Raw genomic sequence first — 18,457 nt, 5'->3', positions numbered from 1 at the left:
TGGAGGCGCGGCGGCCCCGCAGTCACCTGCTTGGCCCCCCGGGTGAACTCCTCGATGCTGAACTCCTGGTCGAAGAAGGCCCGGATGAAGAAGCAGTGGAGCCTGGTGCGGACCCAGATGAAGGGGTTGGGGATCACCACCACCACCACGCTCCGGCCGCCGCCCGGCCCCGGCGGACCCCCCCGCTGGCTGTGCTCGTCGCTGGCGCAGAAGCGCGCGGGGGGCCGGGCGCCGGACAGGGCAACCGGGCCCCGCGGCTTCAGCCCGGCCCAGCCGGGTCTGGCCGTCGGCGCCAGAAGGCGCGTGGAGAAGGCGCGGACCGGCCCAGGGCAGCGCCAGAGCCCGCTGGGCAGCGCCATCTTAGCGAGCCGCCCCGCCCCGCCTGGTGCGCGCGGAAAGGGGCCTGCCCGGGAAACGGGCCCAGAGCGGGCCGGGCAGCCCCGCGTGCCCCGGCCCGCCGCAAGGACCGTTCCCTGGCGGCAGGCAGGCCCCGAGCGCGCCTGGGTGGCGAGGCCCCTCGGGGGATCGGGTCCCAGCGCGGGGGCAAACGGAGCAACCCGTGGAGCCCCGGCGGCCGGAGCAGCGGGGCGGGCGAGCCTTGTTTCCCGGGGGAGCGTGTGAGTGAGGCGTAGCCGGCCGGGGTGGGCGGCGGCCATGGCGCAGCCGGTGGGCCCAGTGGCCCGGCACAGCGGGGTCGGCAGGGAGCGCTTTCGGCAGGACATTTACCCGCTGGTGAGGCCCGGGGGGGGGGAGACCCTGCCTCGCCCGCGCCCCGGGGTGCCGGAGACCCCTGCTCGGTGTGGGCGCTGCACCCGGCCTGCGGCAGCGGCCTGACTTCCCGCTCCGCGCTGGAGATTGCGGGGCTGCAGCTGCCCAGGTGCTGGGTGCAGCTCCCGGCCACAGGCCGCGTGTCTGGGTCCCCTCAGATCCGGGGCGGTGGTTGCACCTTCTCCCGGCAGTAGGGTGACCAGATGTCCCGATTTTATAGGGACAGTCCCAATTTTGGGTCTTTTTCTTATATAGGCTCCTATTACCCCCCACCCCCTGTCCCGATTTTTCACACTTGCTGTCTGGTCACCCTACCCGGCAGCTCGCCTCTCCCGTCCCGTCATGTCACACAGTTCAGTGCCTCGCGTCTCAGACACCGGCCCCTGCTGCTGTTCTCGGCATCCCCTGCAGTTTATCCACTTGTAAAACCGATCCTGTGCTGCCCCCGACACCCTCCCAAGAGCGAGAGAGACCAGACAGACACTCAGCTCCCTTCAACTTTGTCCAGAATGAGCGTGAGAGATTTAGCTGGTCTGTGGAAATCCAAGTATAGCCAGAGGTTGGAATCCTTTACCCTTCCTCCTCTTCCTGTCCCCTTTACAGCAGCTGTCTGGCTCTTTTGACACAATAAATTATTTTTGATCCAAAATTTTTGGAACTTGAAGCCCAAACTTTGACACCCTTTGATTCTGGGTTTCTTGTTTTAACACAGTCGGACCCCAGAGAAAGAAAACAAGAAATATAACAAAAATCTAAAAATAACCGATTTTTTTAACAACTGAAAGGAAGAGTGTACAAGCTGCCTTTCTAAATGATTCTTCAAAAATAATGTAAACCAGAATGTCACTTTTATGTAATACCTATTTTTATAATTAAACAAAATAATGAAGAGACTGTGAAGTGTGTTGCTTGTGTGGTATGTCAGTTTCTAAAAAGGGTTCTGATATTTTACAAATTCACTTACCTAATGGTATCCATTTGACAAAAAAAATGGCTTGTGTTTCTAAACAGAGATGTGGTGAGAATAGATGGGGAAAGAAGGAGGAGCTGCAGCATAATTAGAAAAAAGGGACATGCTAAGCATTTTTGTTGGTATTATTTAACAGTGATGTATGTGGTATTCATATGAAATGTTTTCCTGGTAGTGGGATAAGTGAAAAATACTGGTGAGGGACAGATTCCGTTATATGAAGTTGCTGGCATAGATCTTGAGGAACTGGAACAACAGTACATTGCCTGGCTTGGCACAAGAAGATTGGGGTGTCTCCCTCACTAGGCTGAAAGAGGCTAAAGCACTGATCCTACATTGAGCTCCATGCAAACAGACCCTGTACAAAGCTCTGTTGTCTTCTTTGGATGCTCAGTTGGGGCACAAGGCTTTGTGCACATAGAGCTCAGTGCAGGATCAGGACCCAAGCTGGAGTATGGTATGGATTAATGTCTTCTTTTAACCTATCCTCGCAACAAGCCCAGTTTGCTTAAATGGTTGCATGGCTGTCATCCTGAAAGTACACTGCTCACTTTTCTGCCAGCTGGAATATGATGCAATGATGAGCTCAGTCCTGGATGTCTTGTGTGTCAAAACTCCTACTGAAACAAGTGGGATTCTAATTAGTTAAAATTGGGGTATAGTTTGTGTTTGTTTCTTCTTTGTATGTTTTTGTTTGTTGTTATAGCTACTGATGCAAGCCTGTCTATTACTCCCTTGGAGTTTGGCTTGAAAATAAAAGGGGATAATTAACCTCATGTGTTCCTCCATCAAGCATATTACATTAAAACCAGAAACTCATGAGGGCTATGAGCCAGCTCCACTCTGCTTGATCTAAAAAGTTATTACAGAACTGAGTTTGTAAAGACTGCATATATAAAGTAAATGAACTTCTCCAAACCCACTATTTATAAACCGATTCAGCAAATGAGAGGAAACAGTTTGGGACAGTTCTGTACTAATCTGGTGGTTTTGGTTCCTTAGGACTTTAATTTCACCAGTCTGGTCTTTTGTGTCTTTGCAGAGAGGCTCAGTGGAGTGAGCATTGGGCTGGGAGCAAGAAATTGCTGGCTTCTAATTTTATTCTGTCCCTGACATCCTATGTGTCTCAGACCCCTAACCTCTCCCTCGTTCAGTTTCCCTGACAGTAAAAGGTGATGATAACACCTATCTCATAGGATTAGTTAACGATTAGTTAAAGTTTGGGCAGTGCTTTGAAAATATAAAATGTTGTGTGAGTGTGAAGTGTTCTTGTAATTGTCACTGACCCCTTGCTCTCTATGGTCCTGGACCAAAACCAACTGAAGTAAACAAGTCTTTCCATTGATTTTAATGGAGATTGGATCGTTGTTTACACTCTGCCAGCACAAAGAGGATTTAGCATGAGTGGAAACATCCCCTTGCATAGAGGGCATCCCTAGTCAGTGTTAGAACTGGTGTAATATTGCCCCAGCTCCCAATATCTGAGTCAAGGGGGTGGACTAGGGGCATGGCCTAAGTGTGCTTCCCTACAGCTGTGCTCTACTAAGCCTTTTGAAGAAGAGCTGAAGTTATATCAGGGCCTTGCCAAATCCTTCCATGGCCCCAGAATATGGTGAAGGCCAGTGTTGGTTAAAGAACCTTTTCTCTCACTCCATTCCTGCCACAAGCAAAGGAGTATAATAACAGAATCAGGACCATGATTTCCTGGATTTTGTTTACACACTTAGTGCACAAACTCATGGAGCCTTCTGGCTAATGTGCAACAGGTGTACATATTCAATTGATTTGTTCTTGTACTGTACTTGACAAATTAGTCCTGAATTTTTTTGTTGGATTCTATCACCAATTCAGTGACAACATGCCATGCCATGCCATAAACCTGCTTTTGTTTTCTTTTCAGAGAAAGCCAGCAGTGCTGAAAGGAATAGACTTGGGCACTTGCACAACCAAGTGGACAGTGGATTACCTCAGCCAAACAGCAGGAACTAAAGAAGTAAAGATTCATGTTTCCACAGTGCCACAGATGGACTTCCTCAGTAAGAACTTTGTATATAGGTACTTTATTCCAAGGCTTCCTCTATTTTAAAGGGACATACTAGTAACTTTTAGAAACATTCTACATTGCTTTGAAGTTTTATACAAAGTATACTCTTCTATGTTGCCTGGATCTGTTGGTGTTACCATTCAGCAAGTTGGTGCTCTCCTGCTTTTTGTAAACTTATTAATGGTAATTACTGTCTCTATTGCTATTTACTGCATTAACTAATATGTTATAGAGCTTCTGTTTCTAAAGAAATGCTTTTGAATTCAGGTGCCATTGTCTGAAAGGTATTTTTTTTTTAATTTAAAAAGGTAAAGATATTTCAGTACCAGAAGAAATATTTCATCACGGTTTTGTCCTTCAGCTATGGCTTTGGAATTCATGGGTGCGTCATTATTTTCTCTCTCTCTTCTTTTTTTTTTGGCCCAGTCCCAGATAGCAATTTTTTAACATGCCTTTATTGTTCATGAAAGATGTCAGAATGATCAGGCCTTAAAAACTTGAGCCTGTATTCACAAATGATGTACAGTATAAGCTGTGGTAAATCAAATTTCCCCACATTCTCCTGTCAATACACCCCACTCCTAACAGCAGAGAGGAGTTTTAAAAGAGTATTTGGGGGAACACAATGAGGTGGTTCTGCAGATACTTGTAGGGAGCGCCTCCCATGCATAAGGGGCAGCATGGGAAGAACTGCAAAGATGTTTGTTCGGAAAAATTTAAAAGTGGGCGATGAAGACTGGTCATTTGTAGAATGAATGTAGGAGTCAATGTCTCGATACTGTATAAGAGTTAATAAGTTGCACAGGGATAGACTGTGAAGGGCCTAAAAATGAAGATAATTGGTCTGTTTTTGAAGTAGTGAAGATGAAGGAGTTAATGGAAGAATCCAAAGAGAGGGGTTTGAGAGAAACTCTCAGTTTGTGACTTGCAGTCTGCTGCAACAAGAAGTTTGAAACTAGGCATGTCATTCGGATTCTCTGATACCTTTTCAGTATTGATGATTATATTGTTAGACGCTAGCACTGCTCAGTACCTGAACTGCTTTGAATGCTGTTATGTTACAGATATGTTAGTTCAACAGACTTAGGCTGGACGGATGTCAGCAATTAAAAAACAAACAACTTCAAAGTTTAGGGCATGTGCAGTTTCCAGTGTCCTCAAACTATGGAATATCACACATTTCACCAGCCCTTTAGTCTGGAGACAGGTCACATAGAATGTCTAATGTCCTGAGAAGCTCCTCATTAGAGTTGTCCATGTCATGTAGTTTGCTTAAACATTCTTCAGAGTCTAATGCATCTCAGCCATTTTGTTGTTGTTCTACAATTGTAAAGTCTTCATTTCAATTGTCATTTGCTTTTCCCAAGTGTGAACAAGATGTGTTCAATCATTTATTATTTTAATAAAGTTTAAGAAAGCAGACATATGTGATGGAATCAAAAGTTCTACAGTCTGTAATGAGTGAACCCTGGTGTCACATTCAGTACACTCTTTATTCACAGCCGGTTGAACCGTTGAACATTTTTAAACTATTTTTTGAACTGCAAATAAAATTGTCATACATCTTTGCCTCATATATATATTGTTTAGTGTTTATCTCATTGTCTGGGGAAAAAATGAAATACAAATAGGCATATAAAAGGGAGGTGCAATTTAGTATCCTTGCATTTTCCTTCTAAGGGTCTGATCCTGCAGGCCCTAATGCACTTTCCTAATATTATGCATGTAAGTAGTTCTATTTAATTCAGTGGTGATATTTCACATGCATAAATTTGCTCAGGTGTGTTAGGGTTTGCAGATTAGGGGCTAAATTTGCATTTTTGTATATGGCATTATGGAGATGCTCTCTAAATATCTGATCTTTAGAGTTACTAAGTATTTGTGACTTTCACCAGTTCTAGAGGACTTGGGGAATTCAGAACCTCTATGAATCAGGCTATGTATTCATATCTGTGGGGAAAATAAATACAATTACTGCAAGAATAAAAACGCTCTAGTACAAAGACATCATTATGGCCAGCTAAGGACCTGATCCAGACATATGCTGAGCACAAGCAACTCATATTGCTTTCAGTGGGAGATGTAGTTGTTCAGGCTCTGGGGGTCTGATCCACTTCCATTAGTGTCGGTGGGATTCTCTCCATTGACTCCAGAAGCTGCTGGATCAAGCTTTTCATGAACATGAACATAGAAATTGTATATTGTCAGGGAAATGGTCCGTCTAGTCCTATATTTGACAATGGCTACTACCAGATATTTCAGATGAGATGTAAACCCCCTGTAATGGATAACTTTGCCTATGGGGAAACTTTCTTCCTAACACTGGGCATTTAATTGTTCGTATGTTTTGTGAAGCTTGAAATAAATTGCTATATACAGCATGGATATTAGCCAGTACCAGCTAGGTGATTTGAATGATCTTTACAGCTTGGGGGAAAAAAATCTTTCCTCATGAATGAGAAATTCAGGATATTTAACAATAGTTAGACTGACTCCTGAGAAGTGTGCATCATATTTTTCATCATCTACTTTGAATCTTATCGTAAATAATCTGTTTGTATTCGGTTCTAGTTAATTTTTTTTGTATATATGTTTGTTTGTTATTTTTTTACCCCTACCCTCTTGCTGTTTAAAAAATCAAAATTTAAATTGTAGTGGGGTGGAAATCAAACGAGCTGGTGCTGATAGATGCTATAAACATTAGTAACCACCATAAAATAATCCATTTGGTACTTGTGACGTTGCACTCCATAGGCTTTATGGAAATATGCTTATGAATATGACATAACTGGAATATGCTTTATGCTAAATACCCCAGGTATGGTGTCATTAGAAAGCTTGTAATCTATTAAGTGTGTTCATCCTATTTGTTTGCATGTATTATTTCTATATCTGGAGTTAGGAGAATAAGATATAAACTTGTATCACTGGTGTAAACATATTAAGTGGAGCCATTAAGGGTGCTCCAGAAACAATCAGTTGTAAATGGCCTTAGTTACTTGAAAGCCTTCCTGTGTATATGTGGGCCAGCCCATGGGGAATGGAGACTAGGGGTCTTACAGTGACATGTGACCATGTCACCTGATAATGAAATCCATCTTAAATCTGGTACTTTTCCATTTAGAAGGAGGGGTGGGGACCTAGAGAGACAAAAGATTCCCGCCTTGTGCCAAAGCTATAAAAGGGGGTGGAGTAGGACAAAAGGGGCTGCCAGTCATGAGAGAGCCCCTGCTTACCATCTGAGATGTCTGCTGGAACTAACAAGAACTGTACCAGGGGAAAGGATTGGGCCTAGACTAGGAAGGCATCTAGTCTGTGAAAGAAACTTATCGGAACATCTCTGAGGATGAGATATTACCTGTAATCAGTTTCTTAATGTATTAGGCTTAGACTTGTATGTTTTTGCTTTATTTTGCTTGGTGACTTACTTTGTTCTGTCTGTTATTACTTGAAACCTCTTAAATCCTATTTTTTATAATTAATAAAATCACTTCTGTTTATTAATGAACCCAGAGTAAGTGATTAATACCTGGGGGAGCAAACTGCTGTGCATATCTCTCTATTGGTGTTATAGAGGGTGGACAATTTATGAGTTTACCCTGTATAAGCTTTATACAGAGTAAAACGGATTTATTTGGGGTTTGGATCCTATTGGGAACTGGGTGTCTGGGTGCTGGAGAAGTAACCTGCTGAGCTGTTTTTGGTTAAAGTCTTCAGCTTTGTGGTCGTGGACCAGACCTGGGTCTGTGTTGCAGCAGACTAGCATGTCTGGCTCAACAAGGCAGGGTTCTGGAGTCCCAAGCTGGCAGGGAAAATGGGCTTAGAAGTAATTTCAGCACATCTGGTGACAGTCCCAAGGGGGGTGTCTGTGACCGAACCCGTCACAGTACTACATGCAATTGTTTTGCTCCAGTATCAAGCAGGGCCAAATGCTACAATATCAGTTCAGGCAAAGGTCTATTGAAGACTAGATCTAAGAGACCTTTACTGTTTTATGCTTGTATTGACTCTGTACCAGGAGCAAACTTACCAAATATGTATCTGTAGAAAGTATTATTTATTGCAGTATCTGCTAAAGTTGTTAAAGAATTGACATTTTAGGAGGACCTCCTCACTCTGTGAAACTGACAGTTATCTAGGGCTTGATTCTGCTCCCATTGACTTCAGTAGGTCTGGGCTTGGAACGTAGGCCCAGACCTTCAAAGGTACTTAGCCACCTAACTCCCATTATTTCAGTGGAAGTTAAGCTCTTAAATACCTTTGAGGATTTGGGCCCTAGTGATTTCTTTTTAATAGGAACTAACTTGAAGCTGTCCTCCCAGCTGAAAAGCTAAAGTTCTTTTTCCTGTAGAATCATTGAAAGAAGCAACTTTAGGAGAATTGATTTAAAATACAGGAAGGTTGGGACTACTGTAAACATAGGTTTCACCTGAGCCAGCATATATAAAACACAAACCCATTTATTCAAAAAAGTCAGCACAAACTATGACCCAGATTTTCAGAAATGCTCATCACCTATAACTGGGATCATATTTGCAATAGAGCTCAGTTTAGGCATCTAAATTAAATGCCATATTTTCAAAAGAACTTGGCACCCAGCTGCTCCCATTGAGCACAAGAGTTTGAGCACAAAATTTTTGGATAGTGAGCACTCTTGAAAATCTGATCCCAAATAATTATCTTTTTACAAGCTGACTTACAGCCAAAACTATTTGGATCTAGTATAGGAACAATCTGGATAATAATGAAAGATTTTTAAATATGATTTTTATCTTGGCAGTTATTTGACATCCTGTTGCAAACAATTGTTACTCTATATGATGATTTTTTAAAACAAATTAAATCGTCTGTCTGGCCAGAGACATGAATTTGATCTGGTACTAAGTATTGTGTGTCCAGTAGTTAAATAATTCATTGTTACACTGATTAGCATTATGAATTTTTATATTTATATTTCAGAACATTGCCCTTTGATGTGTTTGTACGGAGAGCAGCTGAAGTCAAACATAACGAGTACTTTATATCTGAGGTAATTTCCTTAAAGTGTCACATCTTCTTTCATTAGTTATTTATTGAGATTCGGTTTAAAAAAAATTATTATTTTTTAGCATAGCACTTAACCTTAAAGTTAAGCATGCTTTGCTGGATTGGAGCTCAAGAGTTAATCATTCCTCATGTATACTGTATAACTGACTACAGTGGGCTTGCTTGTGTGGCCAAGGACTACTTTATATGAGTAAAGGTTTCAAGATAAGGGACTAAGAAAACATATTATGTTTAAAATAGCAACTATATTTGTTAGATATTTTAAAAGAAGTAAATACTCAAGTGTTTAGTTAAGCTATAGCAACTATCAGAGGTACAAATATAAAATACAGAAATGTTACAACATGCTCATTAAGTAATTAATTAGTAGATATCTTAACATAACTATGTCCAAAAATATTGAATGGTTTGTGTGTTAATAGGAATTCACCCTCCCCCAAATAAATCTAGTTATACAATGTTTACATAGGAGTAGGAGCTAGGCTGCTCCAAATGATTTTTCAAATATTCCTTCCATCATTTATTTGTAACATGCAGTATGTTCTGAAATACATTGTTGTGATTTCCTGTGTCAGTGTTCTGAAGGGTTTAATTTCTACATATGCTCTATTACTGGATAGACTCAAAGCACTGTTGAAGTGGCTGACAATTTGTGATCTAAGTCTCCATATGGAGCAACATGTGTTTTATACCCTTAGATCTTTCCCTGCCCCCTTGAATTTGCCTGTTTCATTTAATTAGCATATTTTCACTTTCTTCCATTTCTTCAGGTAGCCAGCAGGGAGCAATAGAAGAAAGGGCAGGATAGCAGAATAGCTGAATTTGTAAATGGGATTTAGTTGTACCAAATTTTAATGAGGCTCTTCATTAAACTAATGAGATGGTCAAAGCTCTGTATGTTCTAATTCTTTGTTCTTGCGTGCTAATGATCATTCTCTTTTGTGTTTGTGTTAAGGATGAGAAATACTACTTGCGATCACTGGGTGAAGACCCACGAAAGGTGAGTAACTTGGGACTGCAAGGCATGTGTTTCAGAGCAGCAGTTTAAAATCTTTAAGGATAGTATTCTGATCTTTTGCCTTTACACAAACACACCACCTTTTTGTCTTGTAAATTAATTTAGGCCAAAAATTTTAAACATGAATGCTTAAAGTTAGGCACTTAAATCCAAGCTTAGCTGGTCACCGAAGGACCAAGCCTCCATAAGAGGCTTTCTGGATGCCATACAGCTGCCATTATGATTCCTATGCCTCACCTCCCATCCCTCAGCTGTTGGTATAAAGAGATTGATCAGGAGAACAGTAGCATAACTGGGGTGTCCTGATGATCCCTGGCTGCAGTAGCATCCCCTCAGAACTGTTGTCAGATAGCTTATATCAGAGCAGCCCTCAGGGTGTCCTAACTTATACTGGAGAAAAGGACCAGCACCCAGATGACTGAAGATTGTGTGCAAAAGGCCCCGTTGTGTCCAAACCCCCAGCAATGCCAAGTGCTCCTTGGCCACAGCTGAGGACCTAGCCTGTATGATTTAACACAGTCATGAGCTAATCCCCTGCTTTCACTTCAAATATATGATTTTATCTGGAACATTGAACTATATCCCTTTTGATTCAGGATATTGCAGATATCAGAAAGCAGTTTCCTTCATTAGCAGAAGATATTCAGATCCCAGAATATTTTGAAAAGGAACAGTTCTTCTCCAGTGTCTTCCGCATCAGCTCAGCAGGACTGCAACTCTGGACACACTATGATGTAGGCAAACAATCTTTGTGCCTTTGTTGGCGAAATGTGGTGTGGATCTCATTACAGGATTGGGGCACTAGGATACAAGCCCTACAGGGGGCAGGGACCTGCTTGCGGTTAGAGTGATACTTGCATACTTTTGGGTACTAGGTAAATAATAACTGACTTTAGGTATTGTATATTTTAAGGATAGCTGCTATTCTAAGCACATTTTGGTTCTCAGTTTATTTCCCAGTCCTGAAACCTTTGCCTCATATGAGTAAAAATTGCAAGACTGGGTTTTACTCATTGTTTTAAATAGCAGCCAAGAATCAAAAAACAACCTCTCAACATTGCTGGCTTCAGTGGAGGTGAAGCTATGCAGCGCCTTCCAGAATTACCTTATTTTGCTACTCTGCAAGACCCTTTCCTTGCTAATCTATATGGTGGGTTTTCATGCTCTTTTGCTGTAGTTGATACCACATATATTTGTCTAGTAAGAGCCTACAATGTGATACCAGACAGGGTTAGATACAGGAATATTATGTTGTGTAGTTGAGCTAGTGCAAAACCCATTGCTGTTTATTAGTGGCCGGTCAGCAAAATGAGGTAAGAAGGCTGTTTGAAAGATGGTAAAAGCACTTCTAAATATATTCTGCCTTATGTTTTGCTTTGCTAGATAGTCAAGGCAGATAATTGCTTTGAATTTTGAACAAATCTTGTAAGTTATAGTTGAAAGAAAGAAAGAGAAAAAAAAGACAAGTAAAAGAGTTATTAAAAAGAAATATGGAGAGGCATTTTTTTCCATTTATAATTAACGTGCCAAAAATGTAAGATGAAGAGTGAAAATATGTGTCATATGATTCAGATTTTCAGGGTAATTTGATATAGATTAGCATTTTTTTTTTTTTTTTTTTTTAAAAACACACACACACAAAGCTTTTAATATTGTCTGTTTTCAGGGCATATTTTATATAACAGAATGATTATATGGAATATATATTTGCCCATTCTTCTCTTGTATAACATCTATCTGCTATTTATGCTTATAGTATACTGTTATATTTTCAGATAATGGATAACTTCTTAATCCAGATAACAGGGAAAAAAAGAGTTATACTGTACAATCCTCGAGATGCACCATATTTGTATTTAGCAGGTATGTTCTTGTCATACACATTTAATTGAGTTTGGTGTTCTCAGTTCAGTTTCCAGTAGGCAAGTGTCCCATTATATATAAAAACCTTTGCCGTAATTGGCAACTCTGTTAGAAATCCCAGCAGAGAGGCGACATTGACTAATCTAGTCTCTCATTTCTAACAGTAATCACTCCAAGTTAGTGTTGAGGAACACTGGTGGGGTAATGTAGGGGAACTTGCACTCCTGCTGCCCATGCTCAAATTGTTCTGTGGATTAATAAAGCATTCTGATTCTTAACTGCATAGGAATAGAGGGCTGTAACTAGTTTCTAACAGAGTTCTTCTACTGTCTCAGTGAAACTTGGCTTTATTATTTTGTTGAAACTTCTTTAGGCACTAAATCACAGGTCCTAAATGTGGATAACCCAGACCTGGAGAAATATCCCCTTTTTATGAAAGCCAGGCGCTATGAATGTTCTCTTGAAGCAGGCGATGTGTTGTTCATTCCAGGTAAGTGACAAATCGCTCCGGCCCACAGTATTTTTAATAATTTTATTTTGTGAATCCTCATTTCCATATGTGAATTACATATTTGTAACTCTCCATGCAATTCTAGATGTGTGACACTTTGCATATGACCAAAATTATACTCTTATTTGACTCAATGTGCATATATTTTAATAGCCTTACTCTATTAAAATCAATTTGTCCCTTCCCTGACCTGGCTTCTTTAGATTCAGGGAATGGGCACTTCATTCTTCTGTAGCTCTAACGTTTTCTCACTGCAGAAGTAAGAGGCAAATGACAATGTCCATTAGGGATGGAACAGTTAAGTCCTTACATTTTTTAATTACAAATTGTCAGTTTTGAAAATAAAGTCAGAATATTTTCTGTTCTAAGCTGCTTCTAACTTTCTGCAACAGTAGCAAATACAAAACTGCTTGCTGTGCAAGGTGAGACAGCACCGGGGATCAGGAGCAGGCAGCTGAATTATTCCTGCTGGCCTAACCTCATCAGCAATTTGCAGGATCAGAACCTGAGACTTACTGAAGTATTTAAGAGGGAAGCAATGTAAAGGGCAATTCAAGTCTCTAGATAAACCTTGATAAAATTTGCTGTAAAACATCTTCCTATTCGGAATAAGCAGGCTAATATTAACAGTGTTTGTGACTAACCCTGGAATATTAAATTGGAGACAGGATAACATCATAATGAAGACAAAAGCAATCTATTAACTTGGTATTAATTTTTTATTCTCAGCTATGAACCTGAGAACATGTCAATATCTTAATTGTGGTTAGGGGACTAAGGGGGGTAGGATAGCGGTCTATAAAATCATGAGTGGTGTGAAGGTGAACAGGAAAGTGTTATTTACCACGTCACATAACACAAGAACCAGAGGTTTCTCAATGAAAGTAATAGGCAACAGGTTTAAAACAAAAAAGGAAGTACGTTTTCCCACAACACAGTCAACCTGTGGAAGTTGTTGCCAGGGGATGTTGCAAAGGCCAAAAGTATAACTGGGTTCACAAAAGAATTAGATAAATTCATATAGGATAAGTCCATCAGTGGCTATTAGCCAAGATGGCCAGGAACACAATCCCATGCTGTGGATGTCCCTAAACCTCTGACTGCCAGAAACTGGGAGTGGATGATGGATCACTTGATAATTGCCCTGTTCTGTTCATTCCCTCTGAAGCACTGGGCATTGGCTGGTGTCGGAAGACAGCAGGACCATTGATCTGACCCAGTACAACCATTCTTATGTTCTTATTAAGGAAAATGGGGATAGTTATAAAAGAAGACAATGTATATACACCAGGAACAAACTTGTCATTCAGCTTTTAGCTGGCCACTGGTGTGTTCATTGCTATGCAGTTTTTTTTTTTTTAAAAACACAGACTTTATATTCCATAGATTAGTGGAAGATATTTCACTTATTGGAAGGTGTTTCCTATTCCTCCTTTCTTTTAATATTTGTGTGGATTGTGATGTAGATTTTATGCAAAATCTGCTGGTTTAGTTTAGTATTCATCACTTTGGTTCTTACTATGCAGCATCACTCAGTGATGTAGGAATTACTTTGAGAAAATATTATATCTAAATTTTGAACAGAACTAAAGGAAGATAGCAGATTACTTTGCAGAGAGAACTGACTTCGTACAGTTAGCTGTAATGTTCCAGATTCTACAGACGTTTGCACACATTTTCTCTTGGATCTAGGTAGTGTAGATCTTCCTAGCTGACTTTTGTCAGCAAGTGTTTTCAATTTTGAATCAGATATGCTAAAGTATTATTGATCTTGAAAACTGATACTTATGTTATGTTATTGGATCTTTGTCTATATCAATGTATTATGCAGCATTTAAAAAAATATTTGCCTCTGCATTAGTTTGGCAGATACTGTAAAATGAGACTGATAATTAAAAACACTCAAGATAAATGTCACAGAAAAAAGAAGACTTTAAATGGCACCATTTTGTGTGACTGAAAAGGGTCTGTGTAGTGGTCTATAGCCGTCCCTCCCCATCAGTCTTGGAGAGAGCTCACTATGTTGTGCCTATAAGTGCAGAGTAACAAGCAGGCTAAGGGCCCTGAGAGTAGGAACTGGAGAGTTCCACCACTGGGTGAGCAGGGATCCCACTGAAACACTGACCTAGACTCTGGCAACACCACTGGACTAATGTCTGGTGTCCCTGGGCTACCTCCTATTACCCCTTCTGAGTATACCTCTGTCTCCTGGGGTTTCTCCATTTCCCAAGGGTACACGGCTAGCGGCAGTCCTGTTACTCCTCCAGGTACTGGTCAGTCAGCTGTCCTTGGCAACGGGCAAGAAACATCTGCTCCCTTCCCCAGCTCTTGCACAAGTGAACTGTAGGTCCCGCCTTTTAAACTTCCTATCCTGACCCCCTGCATCCAGTGGGGTGGGAGACGAGGGGGAGGAGTGTGGCATGGCATGGTGTGGCTGGTTCGGCTCCGCCCACCAGGGGTAGTAGTATAGTCCCTCCCTGTCAGTCTCGGAGGGAGGCCACACTCCCTCCCTACAGTCCTGAATTTCAGAAAATAGGATTGTTTGGTTTGATTCTGATCTCACATCAGTGTTACTGCACTGTCTTGAATGGAATTCTGATTTACATTGTTATAAATAGCTTAAAATCAAACTTTGTTTTAAAATGGTAGGTTTCAAATATAACTGTGTCCCAGAAAAACTGTAGCAGAAACAGACATGCTTCAAGAACAAAAGCGGAAGATTGAGTCAAGGAGGTGAATGATGCAGACCAAAAAAACTGATATGTTCAATTCACTAAATATAAAACAAGTAACAAAAACAATATTCCAAAATTGAAATGGGAGAACTAATGCAATGCTGTAGCTTTCAAGTTAAAACTGGCACATGATACATAAAATTACAAATACATAGCAGTCCAGGCAAAAGTATCTCCTTGCTTACTTGCCCTTTGCCATGATGATTCAAATGAAAAACCTTACTATTTGCTGGACCCAAAAAAGTTGGTGTAGATGAGAAGAAATCTGCAAGGCTGATACTGACTGATATTGGTAATCTAAACTGGCATGTTGAGAATCCATGCAAGTTAAGGTTCTAATTTTGCAAATGTGTATGCAATGAGTGAAGTTACTCATGTACGTAAGTGTTTGCAGGAGTGGGGCCCTTAAAGATTTAGGGCTTAATCCTGCACTCTTTACTTATGCAAGTATTCCAATTCAAGGTAATGGGATAAATGACATGAATAAGGGACAAAGAATTAAGTCTGTTGACCCTGATCCAGCAAACACTTACCCACTTGCTTACCTTTACATTGACTTCAGTGGGAATACTCATGCATAAAGTTCAGCATGCTTATAAATATCTTCAGGATCAGGAACTCACTGTTTGATATGCTGTAGCATATGATGTAGTGAGTCAGAAGTACCTAAACATAAGTGAATGTCAGTGATTATTTCTTATGTCAGTTACATTCAGTTTGAGATGGTTCAAACATCTTTGTTGTAAATGAAATCAAGTTTTAAATGGCAGTTTATCTTTTTAGACTTTTTTCTTCCTACAGCTTTATGGTTCCATAATGTAATTTCTGAAGAATTTGGAGTGGGAGTGAATGTCTTTTGGAAGCATCTTCCTTCTGAGTGCTACGATAAAACAGACACTTACGGAAACAAAGATCCTACAGCTGCTTCCAGAGCTGTGCAGATTTTGGACAGGGCTTTGAAAACACTGGAGGAACTGCCTGAGGAATATAGGGATTTTTATGCCCGGAGAATGGTTTTACGCATCCAAGAAAAAGCCTATAGCACTAACTATGAATAAACAGTCAACAAGTCAACCAAACTCCTCTGAAAGTAGGGAGAAGTACAGATATGGATACTGTACCTGAAGACACTTTGAGAAGACTTTAATAAAAACAATAGTGCTCATTGTTTGTGGATGAATACTTATTTCATAGCCAATAGATGTTGTTTTAATAGATCCCATTTCTACTAATCCACATGCAGTATAGTCTGCTTGATGCAGCTGTGGGTCTCATCTGTACAACAATAAGGGGTCAATTTAAAATTATATATACATACACACACACACACACGTCCAAGTTTGTGTTATTTAGAACAATCATTTTGTTTCCGGGGGTAGTTTACTTTCAAAGAACTATTTCAGAAAATAAATATTCCTGAATAAGACTTACAGCATTGGCAATTTAAATTCTGTTTTAGATTCTGGTGTCTTCTTCAGGGTGGCTATTGAAAAGAATGTTCCAGCCCAAATGGGTTATTCTCTAGAGTAGTGAAGACTGTTGATCTGTGGGACTCGCACAGCTATAGTAAAAGGCAAGTAACCAGCCAGGGTTAACTTGACTAGCTACCTCCCTTTCCTCTAATTATGGGGTGATGAGAAGCAGCTGTGCTCTTAGCAGGACCCAGTCAGGGACAGCAGGTGTGTTCCTGTGGTTCTCCTCAGCAGAGAAAAGAAGGGAAAGGAGGGAGAACGCCCTGGATGGCTTTTCTGGGCTGTGTGGGTATGTATTTTGCTTACATTCATTAATTTTTAGTTTGAGTAGGGTACAAGCTAAAGTGGCACCTGTAGATTTTTTGTTTTGTTTTAATTTCCCTGATTTGGAATTATTTGCAGACAGATTGAATCAACACAAGCCCAAGAAATGGGATTTGTTAGAACCTAAAATGGATGTGAAATCTGGGGCTCCCAGCTGTGCTGCAGCTCAGCTGAGAGCTGTATTAGACCTGAGTATTGAAAGTTCACAAGTGCTGTCTGTCAAACCTATACAATGCAGGGTCCCTAGAAAGTCAGGGGGGAGGTTAGTTCAATTCCCTTGATGTGGGGTGTGGAGTGAGAGAGAGAGGAGGGAGTGCTCAGGTGGCTATAATCAGCAATTCCTTTTACATGTTGAGGAACCAGTGGTCTCATAATCAATGTGTAAAATACTTGTGGACTGGGGCCTCATGATTTCTGAATACTTCAAGGGGAGCACTGTTTTCTACACCAACACTCAGTAAACGGGGCAGAAATAATGGCTGGAGAAACTCATGCAGATATTCTGATGCTTGAAGAGAGTCAAATAAACATCTCTGGCTGTCTTCATTTAAAAATATGCTCTCTCACAAGATAAGGCTTAGAACTTAACCTTGAGCAGTCTTTTACAGTGAAGTATTTCAATATTAGCTCACTTGGATCTCTGGGCTGGGTTCAGAGGAGGCATGCAGGGACTACTAAATGCATCTCCCTTAATCCCAGCTCAGACAGTAAAAGCTCAGTAAAGACACCATCACCTCAGAAAAGGTCCAAGTGAGCTGATTGCTCTTGGCATGGTTACTGCCCTTGTTCTGAAAGATCTTCCTCTTAATGCTTCTATAACTCAGTCCTCTGAGCAGCAGCCTGGGAGCAGCCACAGAGTATCCACCCAACTTCCCCTTGTGGGGACATCACAGAGCAGGACATCACATCACAGACACCCACAGGAAAGCAAAAACTACAGGCAAAGTTGATGCCAGGTTTTTTTTAAGTTTAGATTCATGCTGTAGCTTGAAGAAAAAGACCTGCCAACTTGCATAGTTTTATTATATAAGGAGCCCTATCTCCACAGCTGTTGCTATTGCACCAAACTGCAGCACTGCTGACAGCAGCCAGTTGTACAGTACTTGATAAATCAGGGTGAGGTTTTTATTCTACAGCTATGGGATTTGAGAGGAAGGCCCTGGTAATATTGTCATAAATATGGGATCAGTTGGGAGCACTTCAAGAACCCTCCACTAGTTGAGATGTATTGTGTGACTATATGAATAGAAGTAGCATCTGTCAAGTGGACTCCATTCCTGAGAGACAAGCCTGTTGCTTCCTGGTGGATGGAGCTATAATGTTGCTCTTGTTTTGTAAGATGAATGATAAGGGGACATCTGACAAATATGACATGCTGCCATTGTCCATTTAAATCTCTCTTTTACTACTTACAGCGTAAGATAAATGTAGCTGAGGTTTTGTCATTTATCTGCCATTTAGGTTGGTCTGATGCTTCCAACAGTGTTGAGAATTGTGACTTGTCAAAAGCTGTTAGCAGGACTAAAGAGGTATGTGCCACTAAGGCACAGAACAGGGGCTTCCTGCAGAAGCTGGGCCTTGCAACACTGGGCAGATTATTCATCTAAATCCATTTTTGTTGGCAGCTGTAACTTAGAGAAAATAACTTCCCACCATGTGTATGGGCACAATGCCATCCTAATGAATAGGCATGAATGTAACCAGCC

At 41.1% G+C, this 18,457-nt stretch overlaps 2 protein-coding genes across 5 annotated transcripts in view; one reads left to right on the top strand and one right to left on the bottom strand.

Moving 5' to 3' along the window:
- Positions 1 to 406, bottom strand: part of MAIP1 (matrix AAA peptidase interacting protein 1) — a 10,805-nt gene extending 10,399 nt beyond the window's left edge. Inside the window, exon 1 of the mRNA XM_026647659.2 lies at positions 27 to 406. Coding sequence (XP_026503444.1) covers positions 27 to 359 — 333 coding nt within the window. The 5' untranslated portion in view covers positions 360 to 406. The remainder of the gene's footprint in view (positions 1 to 26) is intronic.
- Positions 407 to 469: 63 nt separating this feature from the next.
- Positions 470 to 16,111, top strand: TYW5 (tRNA-yW synthesizing protein 5). 4 transcript variants are annotated; one of them, XM_026647656.1, is made up of 9 exons: positions 470 to 617; positions 3,639 to 3,774; positions 4,091 to 4,164; positions 8,742 to 8,811; positions 9,784 to 9,828; positions 10,443 to 10,580; positions 11,622 to 11,709; positions 12,083 to 12,199; positions 15,757 to 16,111. In XM_026647656.1, exons 2-9 carry the CDS (start codon positions 3,742 to 3,744, stop codon positions 16,011 to 16,013), a joined length of 822 nt encoding a protein of 273 aa, XP_026503441.1. In that variant the 5' UTR covers positions 470 to 617; positions 3,639 to 3,741; the 3' UTR covers positions 16,014 to 16,111. The 4 variants fall into 4 exon arrangements, with proteins under 4 accessions (XP_026503441.1, XP_026503442.1, XP_026503439.1 ...); XM_024206995.2 differs by lacking the exon at positions 470 to 617 and adding an exon at positions 2,483 to 2,910; XM_026647657.1 differs by lacking the exon at positions 4,091 to 4,164 and having other exon boundaries at positions 3,639 to 3,793.
- Positions 16,112 to 18,457: the final 2,346 nt, after the last annotated feature.

The sequence above is a fragment of the Terrapene carolina genome, unplaced genomic scaffold, assembly GCF_002925995.2.
Source record: "Terrapene carolina triunguis isolate 2854851 unplaced genomic scaffold, T_m_triunguis-2.0 Scaffold62, whole genome shotgun sequence".
Taxonomy (NCBI): domain Eukaryota; kingdom Metazoa; phylum Chordata; order Testudines; family Emydidae; genus Terrapene; species Terrapene triunguis.
Note: the sequence above shows the minus strand (reverse complement) of the source record. Positions and strands in the feature narration are given on the sequence as shown.

Bases quoted from the DNA above. Each gene is read 5' to 3' on its own strand.
- TYW5 (XM_026647654.1), top strand. From the start codon at position 655: ATGGCGCAGCCGGTGGGCCCAGTGGCCCGGCACAGCGGGGTCGGCAGG. The intron at 8,812-9,783 runs GTAATTTCCTTA...GTTTGTGTTAAG, and splicing joins ACGAGTACTTTATATCTGAG to GATGAGAAATACTACTTGCG. The intron at 9,829-10,442 runs GTGAGTAACTTG...CTTTTGATTCAG, and splicing joins TGGGTGAAGACCCACGAAAG to GATATTGCAGATATCAGAAA.